Below are 16,930 nucleotides of genomic sequence, written 5' to 3' on the forward strand. Positions count from 1 at the left end.
AAACAGTACTCCTTACGGTTATGTATATTGGCTAGGTGATAAGTTGATCCACTAAACAAGTAGTTTTTCCATATGAAAACTACGGGTGAAACATATTCCTTTTTATTTGCTTTATATATTTCTCTGGATGATGTTTGTTTTGAAAGGGCCCTGAATGTTTGAATTGTGATTTTTAACCATAATCATGCCAAGTAATAGTTAATGTTTTGCACCATGTTTGTATATTTATAAATATAATTATTTATAGAAAATGGACCTCCCTGCAGTATCTCTTCAACATTTTTTAAAATATATACCTTGTAGACCATAAGAACACAAGAAGATTTCTGCTTGATCAGACCATAGATGTTTTATTCAGGAATCTGGATTTTTGCATATAAAATGTAACACACAGTGCCTATTTGGGGTTGCTAACTGTAGCATGCATTTTTGTAACAACATCTTAAATATTTGTGATCTTGTGCATGAAGCATGAAGACATGTTAAATGTTACGTCCCCCCCCCAAATTTAAAAGAAAAATGGACTTGAACTGTAAGTTGTGTTTCTGTATATAGAAGATTGAATGGAAAGTTTGCTCCTGACTCAGTTAATTGGGCTTTCTTTTGAAATACCTAAGAGAAAAAAGATTAACACAGCAAAAAGCTTAGAAAATATTTGTTTAGAAGACACGCGGTTGTTGACACCCTTAGTATATTTTGTGTAGATATCTGCCACGTTGTTCTGCTGTGTTTATTCTCTGGGTCAGCAACAATTTGCAAGTGGCAAATTGGATTTTTAACTACACTCTGTTGGCATTTGAAACTTAAGTAGTATAAATTACATTATCCCCTAACTCCTGCATATGAATTATTTAAATAGGTAATACCTATTATTTAAACATGTGTTTTTAATAACATTTTAAAATAATACTGTTGGTATCTTTTTCTAGGACAGATGGGCGCCGTTGGTCCTTGGCCTCCCTCCCTTCATCTGGATATGGAACTAACACTCCAAGTTCAACAGTTTCAGTAAGTACATGCTCACTGTGTTGATTGGTGAATGATTCCAGGTTCTTTTCCTCCTGATAGCTAATGGAATTTGAGATGTTTTGGATCAATATTTCTTTTTTTTTTCATATTCTGTCAGAAATGTATTAAACTTCTCAAAACACTTTTGAAGGGAATTTCACAACTGATTCAGATTCAGATTCCAGTATTCTGTATTTCCTTCATAATGAAGTCTCACTCATTCTGTTATGTTATTCATTTAAAATATATTAACAAAAAGCACTTGACCTTTTGATCACTTCATTAATCCTAGTTCAATATTAAATTGAATTGAATTTAATGTTATATAAGATACAGAGAATGAAAGTACAAGCTACACTGGCTCTCATGGCAAGTCAAGAAATCCTAAAACGTGTCTCATGTTTATAATTTCATTTAATAATTCCTAACTTTTTTATTATAAGGAATTTTCTTTGATTCCAGATTACCATAATGTACAGTACCCTTAACCTTGGCTTTTATGGAATTTATTGCAAGGGTAGCAATAATAGAGAGTTTCTGAATAAATTATTTCTACAGTAGCTGAGGCAGACAAATGATTTTCTGCTTTTCACGGATAATTTGTGTGTTTTTATGAAAAGTTTCAAAATTTTGAATCAAAGTTGCTGATTTCTGGTCGTAGATCTGTTGTGGCATACAAAAAAAAACCCCACCAAATACTTTTCAGAAATGGCTTTGAATTTTGTTCTTACGCATCAAGTCCTTTTTCCTTTACTAGAGTGATTACTCAAGAACAGATATAAGATACATGAACATTTGTATTTTTTTCTCCTAGAAACAAATCATTATGTACTTTTGTAAAATACTTGCCTGTCCTTAAGTATTCTCTTGCATACATTTTGTTCTTAGTCATCTTGCTCATCTCAGGAGAAGCTACACCAGTTGCCCTATCAACCAACAGCTGATGAACTTCACTTTCTGACAAAGCACTTCAGCACTGAGAGTATCACTGACGAGGAAGGAAGGCATTCTCCAGCAATGCGGCCTCGGTCTCGTAGCCTGAGGTAATCCTTAAACCCTTCATTCTTTTACTTAATTTTCTGCAGTATCCTTGCAAGAAAAATTACTTTTGTTTCACCCATTAATTGCTGCAGTATCATCATTCACATGATGGACTGTAAACTCTTGCTTAAAATTTTGAAGAACAGCTGCCAGACTGAGTGGGCTAGATGGACCAACATAGATCTTGCATCTACAGTATATCTAGCTATATTAGTCTCTTGGAATGTCTGGAAAGCCATTATTCATTACATTCATTATTTTTAGTAGTATAAATTTGATAAAGTTGAAATCAGTGCACAGATCACTTTTAATCCCGGAATGGGACAGCCTGCTACAGCCAGCTTCTTGTGGCCACCTCATCATGGCCAACTCTCCACAGCCAACTCACTCCGGGCCAGTTCGCCACAGCAATTCGCTGCGGGACAGCTCACTGCAGGACAATTTAACAATTCAAATCAATTATTTAAAATAAATAAAAAAAATATTTTAATTTTTGTCATTCATATTTCATTTTGTCCCTCCTTTTGCATCTGTTTTTTAATTATTCTATTCCACCATTTCTTTGATATTAGTGTAACTCTTGTCCTGCAGAGAATTATCCTGTGGCGAGGTGGCCATGTCGAGTTGTCCTATAGAGAGTTGGCTGTGGGGAGTTGGCCATGGCGAATTTTCATAGACCCCTTTAATCCACATTATTTTAAATTGACGTGACCATTGGGTAGGGAAAGGTTAAAGATTAGAAATATTTATTTTACCAAATTTATTATGGCCACCCACTCTAGTAGGTTGAGTGGCTTACAAAATCAAATAAGCAATTAAATACAGTTTGAAAAAGACATGAAACAAATGTGGCAGCCTGGAGTAAAAACAATCATACCAGTAAAAACACAATAAAATATACAATTGGGGCTCTACAAACATACTATCCCCAGGCCTAGGAAATATTAAAAAATGTCCAATGGAAACATCTTTATATTAGATCCTAAATCACTTTTTTTTGTTCTAAGGCAGACATGTCAAACACAAGGCCCGGGGGCCAGATCCGGCCCGTGAAGTGGTTTCATGTGGCCCACGAAGCCATCCTGGAAACAGTGAGGGAACGGCCCCCACTGTCTTGGCCCTGGCCCAGAGACCCTCCTTCTGCCAGAGACCCTCAGATCTGTCCCACTCCTGCCCAGGCTCCCATAGGCACCCTTGATGCGAACGATGTAGAGCTGGCCATGCTCACCCAGTAGGCCATACTCACTTTAGCCACGCCCACCCAGTAGACCACGCCCACCCTGGCCATTCCCACCCGGCCCCCTGAGGGCAACCGCAATGCTGATGCGGCCCTCAATGAAATTGAGTTTGACACCCCTGTTCTAAGGGAAAATAACCAAATATTTAAATAATGCTGAATTATTGCTGAATTCTCCATATTGACTACAATGCCTAGGAATGAAATTCAGCAACAATGGATTTTATACATTAACTGCTTTTGCCAAAATTGTATTAACTTACTATCTACTTGTGAGAGCCAATTTCCTAGGAGCAGAAAGCTCCAGATTTTGGTCTTCTTTACGCATGCAAGCTGGCTAGGTGTTTCTTGACCCCTTGGCTGGGAAGTAAAAAAATAATTGACTAATCACATTAGTACACTGTAACTTTCAATGAAGAAACTTCAACAGCAACAACTGTATGATCCAAAAAAAAAAAAAGATGTGGCTGTTTTCATGAGCCTGAGAAGAGTGCTGCATGTATTTCAAAACATGTCTTCTGAATTAAAGACAAAGTATTACGTAGTAATTATGGATACAAAATTTATGTAGCTAATTGGTTTATGAAATATCACATTAAAGTGGATGGTATGCTCAAACAGTCATACTGCCTTATAATACAATGCTTTACCCTTCAAACTTTTTGGTTTTTAGCCCTGGTCGTTCTCCAGTGTCCTTTGATAGTGAAATAGTGATGATGAACCATGTATACAAAGAAAGATTTCCAAAGGTAAGAAGGTACTCTGAGCAGTCTGAGGCTTTTTCTATATCCATTTAGTAGGAATAATAAAAATATATGCGATTAAAAATATATGATATAAAGGACCTATTCTTTATACAAAGTTAAGGCACTGCTAAAAGTTAAGAAAGCATTTTCATCAAAGAAGATGACTGGAGCTATCTAGCTTTTAAAATGTATCTGCAAAAGGTTGCCAGTTAAGAATCAATGTGTGCCAAAATATAAATTGGATTTTATCTGGTATATAAGTGGTATTAGGTGGTTCAAAAGTCTCTCTTAAAAGTCTGTTTGAAAGATAAAATATAATTCTAGATCCCATACTTTTAAAAATTCTTAAGCTTAAAATTTGAAGTCAAACTTTTTCATCCTTAGCAAGATAGGATGCTAAAATAAATGAAAGATCCACTATGAAGCTTGTAAAAATAAAAATTATATGCACTCCCATTATAGCTCTCTCACATTGGTGTTTAAACTTTTTTGAAATGGTTTTTTATCTGTAAGTTATAATTATGGAATATAATAATTTAATAGGAATGTTTACAATGATAATGGAGAACAAAGTTCATTTATTTTCTATTGGCAAAATTCTTAAATAGTCTAATAAGGCCCATTAATTAGGTTTAATATATTTAATTAAGCTCATATGTTGATTTATTTATAGCAAAATGTCACTAATCATTTGACCCATCTTTAGGCCACAGCCCAAATGGAGGAACGGTTGGCTGAATTTATTGCATCGAGTGCACCTGAAAATGTGTTGCAATTAGCAGATGGGGTCCTAAGCTTTATTCAGCATCAAATTCTTGAGTTGGCCAGAGACTGCCTGGATAAATCACGTGAAGGACTCATTACTTCTCGGTACTTTTATGAACTGCAGGAAAATCTTGAAAAATTGCTTCAGGATGTAAGTATGTCGTCAAATGATTTAACCCTTTCAGAAATGTTGGAACTTGTTAATTTAGAATTACAGAAATTAAAGTCCAGTACTTTTGGACAAGTACTTTTGGCGAGTACAGATGAACCTGTGGAAAGGGCTGTGGCTGCTACCTGCTCTTTAAGCAGGACTTCTGAATCTAGGAAGACCCCCAAATCGCACACCAACTCTGACTGAGGAAGTGTGTCTCCCTGCGCAGAGTTAAAGATGGAAAAATCTTGGTCTTGCCAAAGTGGAACCAAAGCCTGTTCTTCCGCATCCAAACTTCTAGATCCTCCAGGCGCCAGGAAAGGGGAAAAAATTGACAGCATCACCTCGTTGGGCCAGGACTGAGTGGCACAACTGGATGTCATCAGCATAGAACAATACAATAATTTCTGTGCTGATGAATGACCTCACCCAGTGGCTTCATGTAGTGTTACATAGGAGTAGTGAGAGAGTACCTCATAAAGCAGGGATCTCAGGCTCAGTCTCTTCTTTCCCCTGTGAACACTGTTTGGAACTGCCCTGGAGAAAGGAGGAGAAACACCGTAACACTGCCTATCAGACCCCTAAGTTGCTCCAAAAGGATATCATGTTTTATGATATCAAAAGCTGATGAGAGATCAAGGCGGGTCAGGATGGCTCTACTACTGTATGCTGACCTTGCCCAAAGTTACCAAGCAGCGTGATCAATGCTATCTCAATCGGACTTGAATCCTAAATGAAAGGAGTCCAGAGCATCTGCTTCTCCCAACACTTTCTGGAACAATAGACCAGGGGTCAGCAACCTGAAACAGTGAAAGAGCCACTCGGAACCGCTTCCCTCACAAAAGGAAAAACTGGGAGCCACAAAAAATGTGTGCACATGCGCGTACATACGCACATGCGCAGAACAGGATTTGACTGAAGAGTGGAGCCAAGGCAAGATATGCACCTACTCTGCATTTTTGAATTGATTGGTTGAACTTTTTTAGTCCCACTTTTTTAGTTTTTTTGGACTGCACATGGCAGAGGACTGGGAGCCGCAGGAGACGGCTGAAAGAGCCGCATGCAGCTCCGGAGCCGCGGGTTGCAAACCTGTGCAATAGACTAATAACTTGCCTTAAAAAGTGAAGTTTGAAGACTGATGAAAATTGTTCAATTTTGTTGGTGATGGCCAGTGATAGCCTCTTAAAGAAAGAGCAGACAATTGCCTCTTGTCATAGCAGGTGCAGCTATTTCCTCCTGTAGAGAAGCGTTCACCATTGAATGGACCTAGTCACCTGTCACCTGTCAGGAGACTGAATTAACCAGAAGGAAGAAGGAGCTAAAACACCAGTGGCTAAACTCAGCTCTAAGAAACCATTCCACTTCATCAGGGTGGACAAAACTCTGATTTTGCTGCTGAAATGAGACTTACCTGCCCTGGAATCTGAGCCTGAGGGTAGAAGATCTTTAAGAGTGGCATGAGATGTGTTGTCCGAGAGCTCTCCCCATTGACTTTGCTTGGTGGAAGCTAGCTGGGAAGGTTATAAATGGGGATCACGTGACCCTGTCGTAAATGCATGCCAGTTGTCAAATGGCTGGATTTTGATCTTGGGGATGCTGCAACAGTTGTAAGTGTGAAAACCGGTCATAAGTCACTTTTTTCAGTGCTCCTGTATCTTTGAATGGTCAGTTAGAATTGTTATAAGTCAAGGACTACCTGTAAATTGTTTTCTGAATTGGCATTCGCTAAGGAAAAGGAGAATAATGTATAAGTCGAAGATTACCTGCATTCCTGTTGTAATACAGATATAACATTTCCAAATCTTTGGAGGATGGGCAAGAAAAAGCAAGTATTTTGGAAACAATGAAATGTATTCAGTAATTATTTCTTTATTGATTTAAGTTTACTTTGCTGTTTCAATGCAAGTCATGCATTGAAACAAGTGATTATACCTTGATTTACACACAATTATAATGTTGGATACATATTTCTCAAGGAAATAAGGCATATTAGTTTAATTTACTTTTAAAAAGTTTTTGGCTCAATGGGTTAGGACGCTGAGCTTGTCGATCAGAAGGTCGGCAGTTTGGCGGGTCGAATCCCGAGTGCCGCGTAACAGAGTGAGCGCCTGTTACTCGTCCCAGCTTCTGCCCACCTAGCAGTTCGAAAGCACGTAAAAATGCAAGTAGAAAAATAGGGACCGCTACGGTGAGAAGGTAACAGCGTTCCGTGCGCCTTTGGCGTCTAGTCATGCCAGCCACATGAACACGGAGACGTCCTTGGATGAGCGCTGGCTCTTCGGCTTTGAAACGGAGATGAGCACCGGCCCCTAGAGTTGGAAACGACTAGCACGCATGTGCGGGGGAACCTTTACCTTTACTAAGTATTTTATACTTAAGAAATGAAGCCCTTTATTATTTTTCTTATGAAATTAGAGGACTCTGGGGAGAACTGCATCTTATTACACCCGAAAGTTGTACTGCACTATCTCTATACAGGAATTGTAGCACCATAATGTTCTAAATAAAAAGTCTTTATGTTGGTAGACAGCATGTCTGAGCACTTTAACTTATTCCATTAATTTTTAAAGAAAATATTTGACTGGAGGGTTTTTAAAACATCTTCCCAAAATGTTTCCTTAAAAAAAAGGACTTGGGAGGAAAAAATGTCTTCAGTTTCTTTGGCTTTTTTCCTCTTAGCCTTCATATGCCTAGTTTCTACTTAACTACAAATCCTAAATAGAACTGGGATTCTTAGAAAGGTTTTAACCTGGAAATATGGGTTCTTGTTTCCAGAACTCAGCTGCATTAGACTGTATCAGTGTATTAGCTCAATGAGAAAGTTGTGACTGGAATAGGGAGAAGAGCGATTGTAATTTCATGCCCCAGTGAGTACTGTTAGTGACAGATGAGTCTTTCACATAAGGGAATAACTTTATAATTTATCCATTTCTGCCTCCAGAATGTCATTGAAATTGGCAGCAGCCAGAGTCAATAATTCTTTCTCTCTCCCCCCCCCCCACTTCCAAAGTAAGTTGGGTGGGATCTGTAATATGACTTACAACCTTCAGGCAAATATATAATATTGGGAAGTACTAATTAGGTAGCACTCATCATGTTGAGAAAGCAAATGGTAGACACCTCTTTGGCATATAACCAGTAACTTCAAAATGCAGGAAAAGTAGGATATATTTTTAGTAAAATATTTGAAGAGATATCCAGACTGATTTGTGAGAAATTAAAACAAATCATAGTGATATTATTAAGTGTCCTGAAAGTGCAGCCGAGTTATTTTGGATGAATGGCAGGTTCAAGTGTGCTTCATTACTGTGTTTTTGTAGTATTCTATTATTTTTCATCCAGCTAGATATTAATGTTTTGAATAAATGGCATGGTTTTTCTTGATATTTTTTCTCAATATAAAATAGAATAATAATTTAAAAACCTTTTTAAAAATAATAATAATAAAAAAAACTGTTGATATTACTGTTTTATTACAGTGTTTAAAGTTACTTTGTTTAATAACCAGATTTTGGAGAAAAAAGGTTTACTTCTTAGAACAATCAGCCATAGAATTGACAATGAAGATATTGAAATGGCGGATAGCTTCTGCTTTGTAGGATCAGCCATCAACAGTAAGGAAACAATCTGTCAACCAAGTGGGACAAGCACTTGGTAGAGTAGCTATGAAGGCCATGAAAAAGATATTCAAATGTCATGATATGTCTATACCTACAAAGATCAGAATTGTGCTAGCCACAGGTATTCCCTGTGATGCTCTATGGAAATGAAAGTTGGATTTTAAAGAAGTAGGATAGGAAGAATATTGATGCCTCTAAACCTTGGTGCCAAAGAAGATCCCTGAGAATACAGTAGCAAACAAACAAACAAAAAATAAACCAATGGATTATTGATCAAATCAATTCAGAGTTCTCTCTTGACCAGGCTCAGATTATTATTCTTTTGACACGTTATGCAAAGACCAGAACACCAAAAAAAAATTATATTGCTGGGAAAAGTGGAAGAAAAGAGACGAAGATGAGTACCACCAAAATGGACAGGCTCAGTTATAGTGGCAACAAGTACACCATTAAGAGATTTGAAAGAACAAATTAGGGATACATCATCATAGAGAATATGTGGTCACTAGGAAATGGCACGTAATTTAACCATTGCTCTGAACAGCTTTTTCTCAGTGGTAATGTTTTTTAATGTCTACAACAATGTTTCTTTCAAATATTAATATGTTTGCTAATTGGAAAGAAAATTTAGTTATTTAAATTTCAGTTCATTTTTATGTTCCAAATGAAGATAATTCAAGTAGAATATTATTTATATCTATATCTATATATATCTATATATATCTATATATATCTATATCTATATCTATATCTATATCTATATCTATATCTATATCTATATCTATATCTATATCTATATCTATATATCTATATCTATCTATATCTATATCTATATCTATATATATCTATATATCTATATATCTATATATCTATATATATCTATATCTATATCTATCTATCTATCTATCTATCTATCTATCTATCTATCTATCTATCTATCTATCTATCTATCTATCTATCTATATTGTCTCAGATTGAAAAAACTGTATATTACACCAGCTAGGAACTCTATAAAGCTTTCCTGTGTCATATGTAAATTTTAAGAAAATTGTCTCTAGATATAAAACCAAAACCTAATAAAGCAATAAACCAAATTATGTGGTTAATGTTCTGTTAAACTGTTCTTTATTATTTTACCATTTTTCTTAGTACTATCGATTTTTATTACTGTTCTTCATTACTTTTAAATAACAAAACAATTGAGCAAGTAAACACCTTACCAAAAATATTGGTGTTTGAATCCAATTTCTTATTATTATTTAACATGACAAAGTTGTCTTTAATGTTTTAATGAAAATTGGAGTCATTTTTATGTCCTTCAGGAAGCTTTTTTAGAGTAATGACAAGGCACTGAAAAGAGTTTTATATATAATGAATTGCAAGACAAGAAACCTTTTGATGTCCAGTGAATGTTATAAAAAAAGGTTCTACAATATTGCATATGAGTTGATGTTATCTTTAAGATTCTCCCAATACACAACATGAATAATGTTAATTGTGCTTGTGTCGTGCTTTAGCTATAATTAAGCTACTGATGTTCACTTCAGAGGTAAAATATGCAGGATCCATTCTTTGTACATGTTGTAATGTGACATTCTTTTGCCTAGGCTCACGAACGGTCAGAAAGTTCTGATGTATCATTTGTTACCCAACTGGTAAAAAAGTTGATGATCATCATTGCACGTCCAGCGAGGTTGCTTGAATGTCTGGTAAGCACACAGCGTTTTTAGGGGCTTTGTAAGATAGTAAAATATCCAAAGGACCTGACATGTGCGTCCAATAGTTTAAAATTTATGTCCAGTATTGAGTGTAACAAAATATATTTCCAAAAATATTACATAAATCAGAGAACTAGTGACTGTTCTACTAAAAGACTTTACAGTTGTATGAATGATGGCCTGCTTCTTTTACATTTGGTTTTTAGTGAATAGATCTTGCCACCTCTTAATTGTCCTTTCACACAGATTATAACAGTCATTATAAATCAAGGAACACAATTATGTATTGTTTACTGCTTGATAAATAAATTTTGTACACTGGTCTCAGAGTTTATACTATGATACTGCAGCTGTCGTTCAGCTTGAAAAATAGTGTCATGTAAATTTTGGGGTTAGAGTTAGGGTCAGGGTCAATCTATGTTGATTGTGACTAATAAGGTATCTATAGAAGTAGGCAGTTGATTATAGATTTATGTGTTTTATGACATTTTGTATTATTTCATAGAATGCTTCATTATAATTTTATGTCATAAAATGTTTTATAAACTTAGTCAAATTTCGATTCCATGACAGTCATTGGTCCTGGATTCTGGACTCATTTTGTAAATTAGTCCATTTAAAGAACCTTACTTGAAAAAAAAATGGTACTATGATATACCTTTTCGCCCAGTTAAAGGTTATAGACGTGAGAGTTTAGTATTATATAAATGCAGCATCCGATAAGTTACATGGTCCAATTATGTGGCTGTCTATTTGTTCATCCATCCATCCATCCATCCATTCATCCATCCATCCATCCATCCATCTCCCAGCTTCCTTCGGAAGCTCAAGTTGCCACATACAATTCTCTCACATTTTCTACTTTGTTGTCTTGGTAACTCCATAAAGTAGGTTCAGCAGTGAAATCATGACTAGCTCAAAGTCACCCTCTGAATTTCATGGCTGAATGAGGATTTGAACCTGGGTCTTATTATTCTCAGTCCAGTCCAGTCCATCCAACTGATAAATTATTTCAATGCTATATATTCATATAGTATATTCTATGCATAAGAAGCTATAGCATTACATATCCACTTCTTCAAAAACCTTTCGGCCTTAAATTCCCTAGATAACTTCGTAATATTTGAAGTGAAAGTTATTTTATCTATTTGAAACTAATGGGACTTAGTTACCCTTCTGATGTAGATTTTTTTCCTCTCTTTGAACAGTTGATCACTAATGTATATTTCAAATCATTTTTGAAAAATCAGTTGCTGAACTATCTGTAAGATAATTTTTTTTAAAAAATCAAAAGCCTAATTACTTCATTTAATTATGTGCTGTGTTTTTACAGTATTTAAATAATAAAATAAGAATTTATCATAATTAATCTGTTTCACCTTTAACGAACTGACTTTTGATTTTACTGGAGCTTTTAAAAAAAGATATATGGTAAAGTACACATCGATGAAAGCTTCAAGAATTCTACAAAGTGTGTCTGAACATGTGTGCATATTACATGGACTCCTTCAAAAATTCTTCTTAGATGAAAGCATAATTTTGAGAGCATATTTAAATTAAAAGTAGGTCAGTGTGATATTCGGCTTATAATTATGCTTATTAAAAGCAATGTTTACTTATATCGCTCTCTTTGCATGTCTGTATAGAGTTATTCATAAAAATTGTGCTGAAACAGCTACTTTTAGTTACATGTATTTATCATTAACTGGGATGTTGAAAGATATTAATTAGCCTCAAAATTGTTTTAAAATGAAAAATGGAAACAATATGGGTTAAAATTTGAAAAGTGATAATGTGAAGCTGGTTGTGACAGTTGTCAAATGATGTGTCAGGACCGCAGAATTATAGTTAGCTATGTCAATAATGTTTGGTTTTTTTGTAGTTCATTTTCTTGTATCATGCCAAATTTATTCATTTAATCAATCATTGGCTTGCTCCTGTTATTACTGTTGATTTCGTATAATAAAAAAGAGCGTCTGGTTTCAATCATCTTATTTTTGTGTACTGCGGAAGGAGAGATGAAAATTTTAATACCCTTAACTGATTTTATAAAGGAGATCCTTCTTACAGTGTACAATGAAAAATTCAAAATGTAATTACAATTGCATATGCTTTTTTAAAAAATAAAAAAGGATTATCCTTTCCCTCTGATCATGCTTTATGTGCCAAGTGGCTGAATTAGTACTGTAGCATACTTAAGATTATTCATGTGACTTCAGGAAATGTTCTAGCTCTAGTGATATTTAATCCACTCTATGTATTCTATATAAATAATACAATACTTTTTTTTTTATTTTCTTTGTTGAATTTATTTGCCACCCATCTCAACCACAAGGTGACCCTTAAGATTTTAAAAAGAATAAAGCAATGCAATGGTATGAATATAATAAGAGTAAAACACTATAAAAATAAAAAAAATACCAACTGTAAAGCTAACAGATAGTGGGAGGGAGTAAACTGAACGGGGAAGGGGAGGTGGGATCTGTTATTAATCTATCAGCCACCTCCCATCTTTTTATATTTAAGGTGCTGGTATTTACCTTTAAAGCCCTACATGGCTTAGGCCCGGGATACTTGCAGGACCGTCTGCTACCGGGGACAACTTCCCATCGCCCAGTGCGCTCACACAGAGAGGGCCTCCTCAGGGTGCCGTCGGCCAGACAATGTCGGCTGGCGACCCCCAGGGGGAGGGCCTTCTCTGTGGGAGCACCAGCCCTTTGGAACCAACTTCCCCTTGAGCTTCGGATGGCCCCGGACCTCCGGTCCTTTCGCCACGACCTCAAAACTTTTCTCTTCCATCAGGCTGACCTGGATTGATGATGGGTTTTTAAATATGTTTTAATTTTTAACTGTAGTTAATTTATTTTGGGGCTGTTATTTAATTCTTTTTTTAATTTTTGTATTGTTGTTTTTTATTGTTGTAAGCCGCCCTGAGTCCTTCGGGAGATAGGGTGGCATATAAGTCCCAAAAATAAATAAATAAATAAAATATGCAGTTAATGGTTAGAATGCAGTTAATGGTTAGATCGGGGATTTTTTCTGATTTTCTGTAGTTTAATATTTCTTCTACTTCCCCCAAATTCTATCGAAGAAGTACTTTACAACACAAAATGGAGTATTTATTACACTGGATGTTATGTGCTGTCTTGCTTTTTATATGGCTGTTTTTTTCAATTCCCATAATGCTTTTAAATTAATCGTTGAGATTGGTTTCAGTTGTGTGCCTTTCTCGCTCAACCAAATGACTCTCCTTGACCTCTGTGAACCAGCTATTTTAGTAGGCAGCGTATGATGCTTTGGCCTATCTGTTCCATAGTTATGCAGTACAAAATCTCTCTCTGCGAAGTTGTAAGGCTAACTAAAATAAGAAAAATATTTTTCATTAAGAAATAAGAACAACGTTTTCCACAGTTCTGTTGTCCAATCTTTCATTACTCTTACAGTGCCTCAGTGAGAAGTTTCAACTAATACCATTCTGAATTATTTTTCTAAAACACGGCCATGTGCCGAGAACAATACTGAGTTGTGTCGTAAACCTTAAATCAGGTTTCAATCTGGGTTTAAAAACCTCATAGAAATTTTAAGTCAAACTGCATTTTATTTTCATCTTTCTTCAAATAAATTACACCTAGAGTGATAAGCATTTGTTTTTGAAATCAGATTAAATATTCTCTTTCTGTATGTATCCTTTTGCTTTAGGAGTTTGATCCTGAAGAGTTCTACCATCTGCTAGAGGCTGCTGAAGGCCATGCCAAAGAAGGGGGAGGAATTAAATGTGACATCCCTCGTTATATTATTTGCCAGCTGGGCCTTACCAGGGATCCCTTGGAGGGTGAGAGCATTGTATTCTTAGAACTATAATGAAGCAGAAAAGAGTAGGAGATCACAAAGCATCTTAAGTCATTCTCCTAAACATTAACTAGCACAGAAAATCTAATGAGTGCGTCAACTGTGAAGAATGTCTGTAAGTATTAGAGTGTCCCATTAAATTTATACAGTGTGCATATGCATTTTAATTATTATTTTAATGATATAGTATATAATAGTATGTATTGCACACTGTAAATTGCACATAGCAGAACTAAACAAAAAGGTGGTCCTGTGGGCTGGAAAAGATGAGTCTTCTGTTTGCAATGAATCCCTCCCAAACTGAAGGTGAAATGACAAGAAAAAGAATTAAGATCCCTATAATTTTCCTCCTAGGGGGATGGCTCCGTTGGACTTCAATTTCCTTTTCTAGGGGAATACTGTATTCCAACTTTTCTCATTCTCAATGACTTTAAGGTGAATGGCTTTGAGTTCCCAGAATTCCGGGAGTTGACATCCTTAAAGCCACTGAGATTGAGAAACACTGCTATTTTATTCTTGACTGCTGAATTCTAGAATTAGCCCACTAATTTTATGTATGAAGTGACCGTGCATATCCAATCTTTCATTGATATATACCTTCTGCATTAGACAGAAATTTATATGTTGTGGACTAATTTTTCTAAATACTGCACACAAAAACAGAGAAGAATTTAGTTTTTTATAGAAGAAACTGCTATTTACAGCAAAAAAGGAGTGAGTACAATAATTTTATATTGAAGATGACAAATAGTGTTTGGTATTTTTCATTTTTGGAATTTTGCTGAGGCTATTAATTAATTAATTAATTAATTAATTAATTAATTAGTTTTCTATACTGCCCTATTCCCGAAGGACTCAGGGCGGTTTACAGGGCAATATTTAAAAGACAATATAAATTAAGATAAAAATAGAATTAAAAAGAATTAAATTAATAATAGCCCAACAATAAAACAATGTTAAAACTTAAAAAACCCTGGAGTTGAAGTCCACAAGTCAAAAAGAGCTAGGTTTGAAGACCCCTGCTATACATTATTCAGAATAACCTTACCAACACTAAGGAGATGTATTTGCATAGTTACAAAGTAAAGTGATATGAGTTAAGTACAGTGATCATCTATGACATTTTGGTTTGGCTGAACAGTATAAAATATCTTGTGTGCTACTGTCTTCTACCCATCAGACCTCGTACAGAAAGTCACACACTCTTTATACTAGTTTCTCAGGCCAAGGAAGAAGGCAGTGGCAAACTTATTTTTGAAAATGCTGTCAAGAAAACTGTAGGGAATTGTTCAGCAATTGCCAGGTGTCAAGGCTGACTCAAAGGCACGCAGAAACACACACAGACACAAAAGCTGTGCAGGAAGGACTGGCAAATGAGCTAAGGGAGTAGGTTTATTATTCTTTGAATACCAATGATTGTATACTGTTACATCTTAAAGGCATGTTTTTCCTTTCTTTCCAGAAATGGCCCAGCTGAATAGTTGTGATAGTCCAGATACCCCAGAGACAGATGATTCTGCAGAAGGAAAGGTAGTGATTTAAAAAGCTCCATTCCATAATCTAAAAACATTTCTGTACTGATATTAGCAAAGTATAAGTTGTGCACATTTCTTCGAATGATAATTACAGTGGATATAGAACAGATATGTCAAACTCGCAACGTCACGTGACGTCGCGCAACATATCGGACCTTTTTCTCCATAGCCGACAATGGGGTGGGGGCGGTTTTGGGATGACGCATCCGGCCCGTGGGCCGGCACTTTGACACCCCGATATAGAACCTCTAAACACCCCTGTTACAATGCCAGGTTTTTGAGTGTAAAAAAATCAGGCCAAGATAGAATTTTTTCCACCTTTAATATAACATATAAGCTGTTATAACATACAAGCTAGTATAACATACACACTAGTATAACATACACAGCCACATCCCTATTTATAAGAGGGTGTGAACACTTATACAGTGACATTATTCTACCTTTCTTCTTCTTCCTCTCTAAAGATTCCACTTTGCTTTTCAATTGAATTGGACAAGGATGGAATTTTGGTGATTTTTCTTGGTCTGATTTTTTTTTTTTTTTTGCATCAAAAAAACCTGGCACATTAACGGGTATACAGACTTTCTATATCCACTGTACCTATCTGTTGAATAATATTAAGTATTATAATAGACAATATTTAGAAAATGAATAGAAAATTAAATTTGCTAGCAGCCATATTTCTGTTTCATAAATAGCAAGAGCATTTAGACATATACAACTTCATGGTGCTTTACAGCCCTCTCTAAGTGGTTTACAGAGTCAGTGTATTGCCCCCAATAATCTGGGTCCTTATTTTACCGACCTCGGAAGGATGGAAGGCTGAGTCAACCTAGAGCCGGTGAGGATCGAACTGCTGGCAATCGGCAGCATTAGCCTGCAATACTGCATTCTAACCACTGCACCACCATGGCTCATAAAAAATCATGTTAGATTGGAAACTTGAGAAATTATTCTTATTGCCATGCGCGCACACCAGCATATCTTTCTGTAGCGAGTATGACCTTATTTAACCCTAAAGTTATTACTGTTCTGGACTCTGTTGACTTCTGAATCAACAGTCATTTAATTTTGCTTAGGTTGAGTCTCAGCCTATTTCTTTTAGGAAGAGGGTTATCCGTGTCTTTTTGAAGAATGGCTGTATCAGCTCCTCCTACCAGGGATCCAGCCCACAGTAAACCAAGCACTCTGTTCGTTTACTCAGCTCCTCTGGTTCAGACTCCTTCTAAATTTTATTATGGAAATTGTCAGGTTAGC

General features: G+C 35.9%; 1 protein-coding gene across 3 annotated transcripts in view; it reads left to right on the forward strand.

Annotated features, from left to right (window-relative positions):
* Positions 1–16,930, forward strand: part of MAST2 (microtubule associated serine/threonine kinase 2) — a 149,818-nt gene that overhangs the window by 102,669 nt on the left and 30,219 nt on the right. For all 3 annotated transcript variants that reach the window (XM_083358445.1, XM_083358447.1, XM_083358446.1), the window contains exons 8-14: positions 930–1,008; positions 1,897–2,051; positions 3,960–4,035; positions 4,739–4,948; positions 10,176–10,277; positions 13,986–14,118; positions 15,598–15,665. In XM_083358445.1, coding sequence (XP_083214571.1) covers positions 930–1,008; positions 1,897–2,051; positions 3,960–4,035; positions 4,739–4,948; positions 10,176–10,277; positions 13,986–14,118; positions 15,598–15,665 — 823 coding nt within the window. The remainder of the gene's footprint in view (positions 1–929; positions 1,009–1,896; positions 2,052–3,959; positions 4,036–4,738; positions 4,949–10,175; positions 10,278–13,985; positions 14,119–15,597; positions 15,666–16,930) is intronic.

This window comes from Vipera ursinii (genome assembly GCF_947247035.1).
Source record: "Vipera ursinii genome assembly, chromosome: 3".
Lineage (NCBI taxonomy): Eukaryota > Metazoa > Chordata > Lepidosauria > Squamata > Viperidae > Vipera > Vipera ursinii.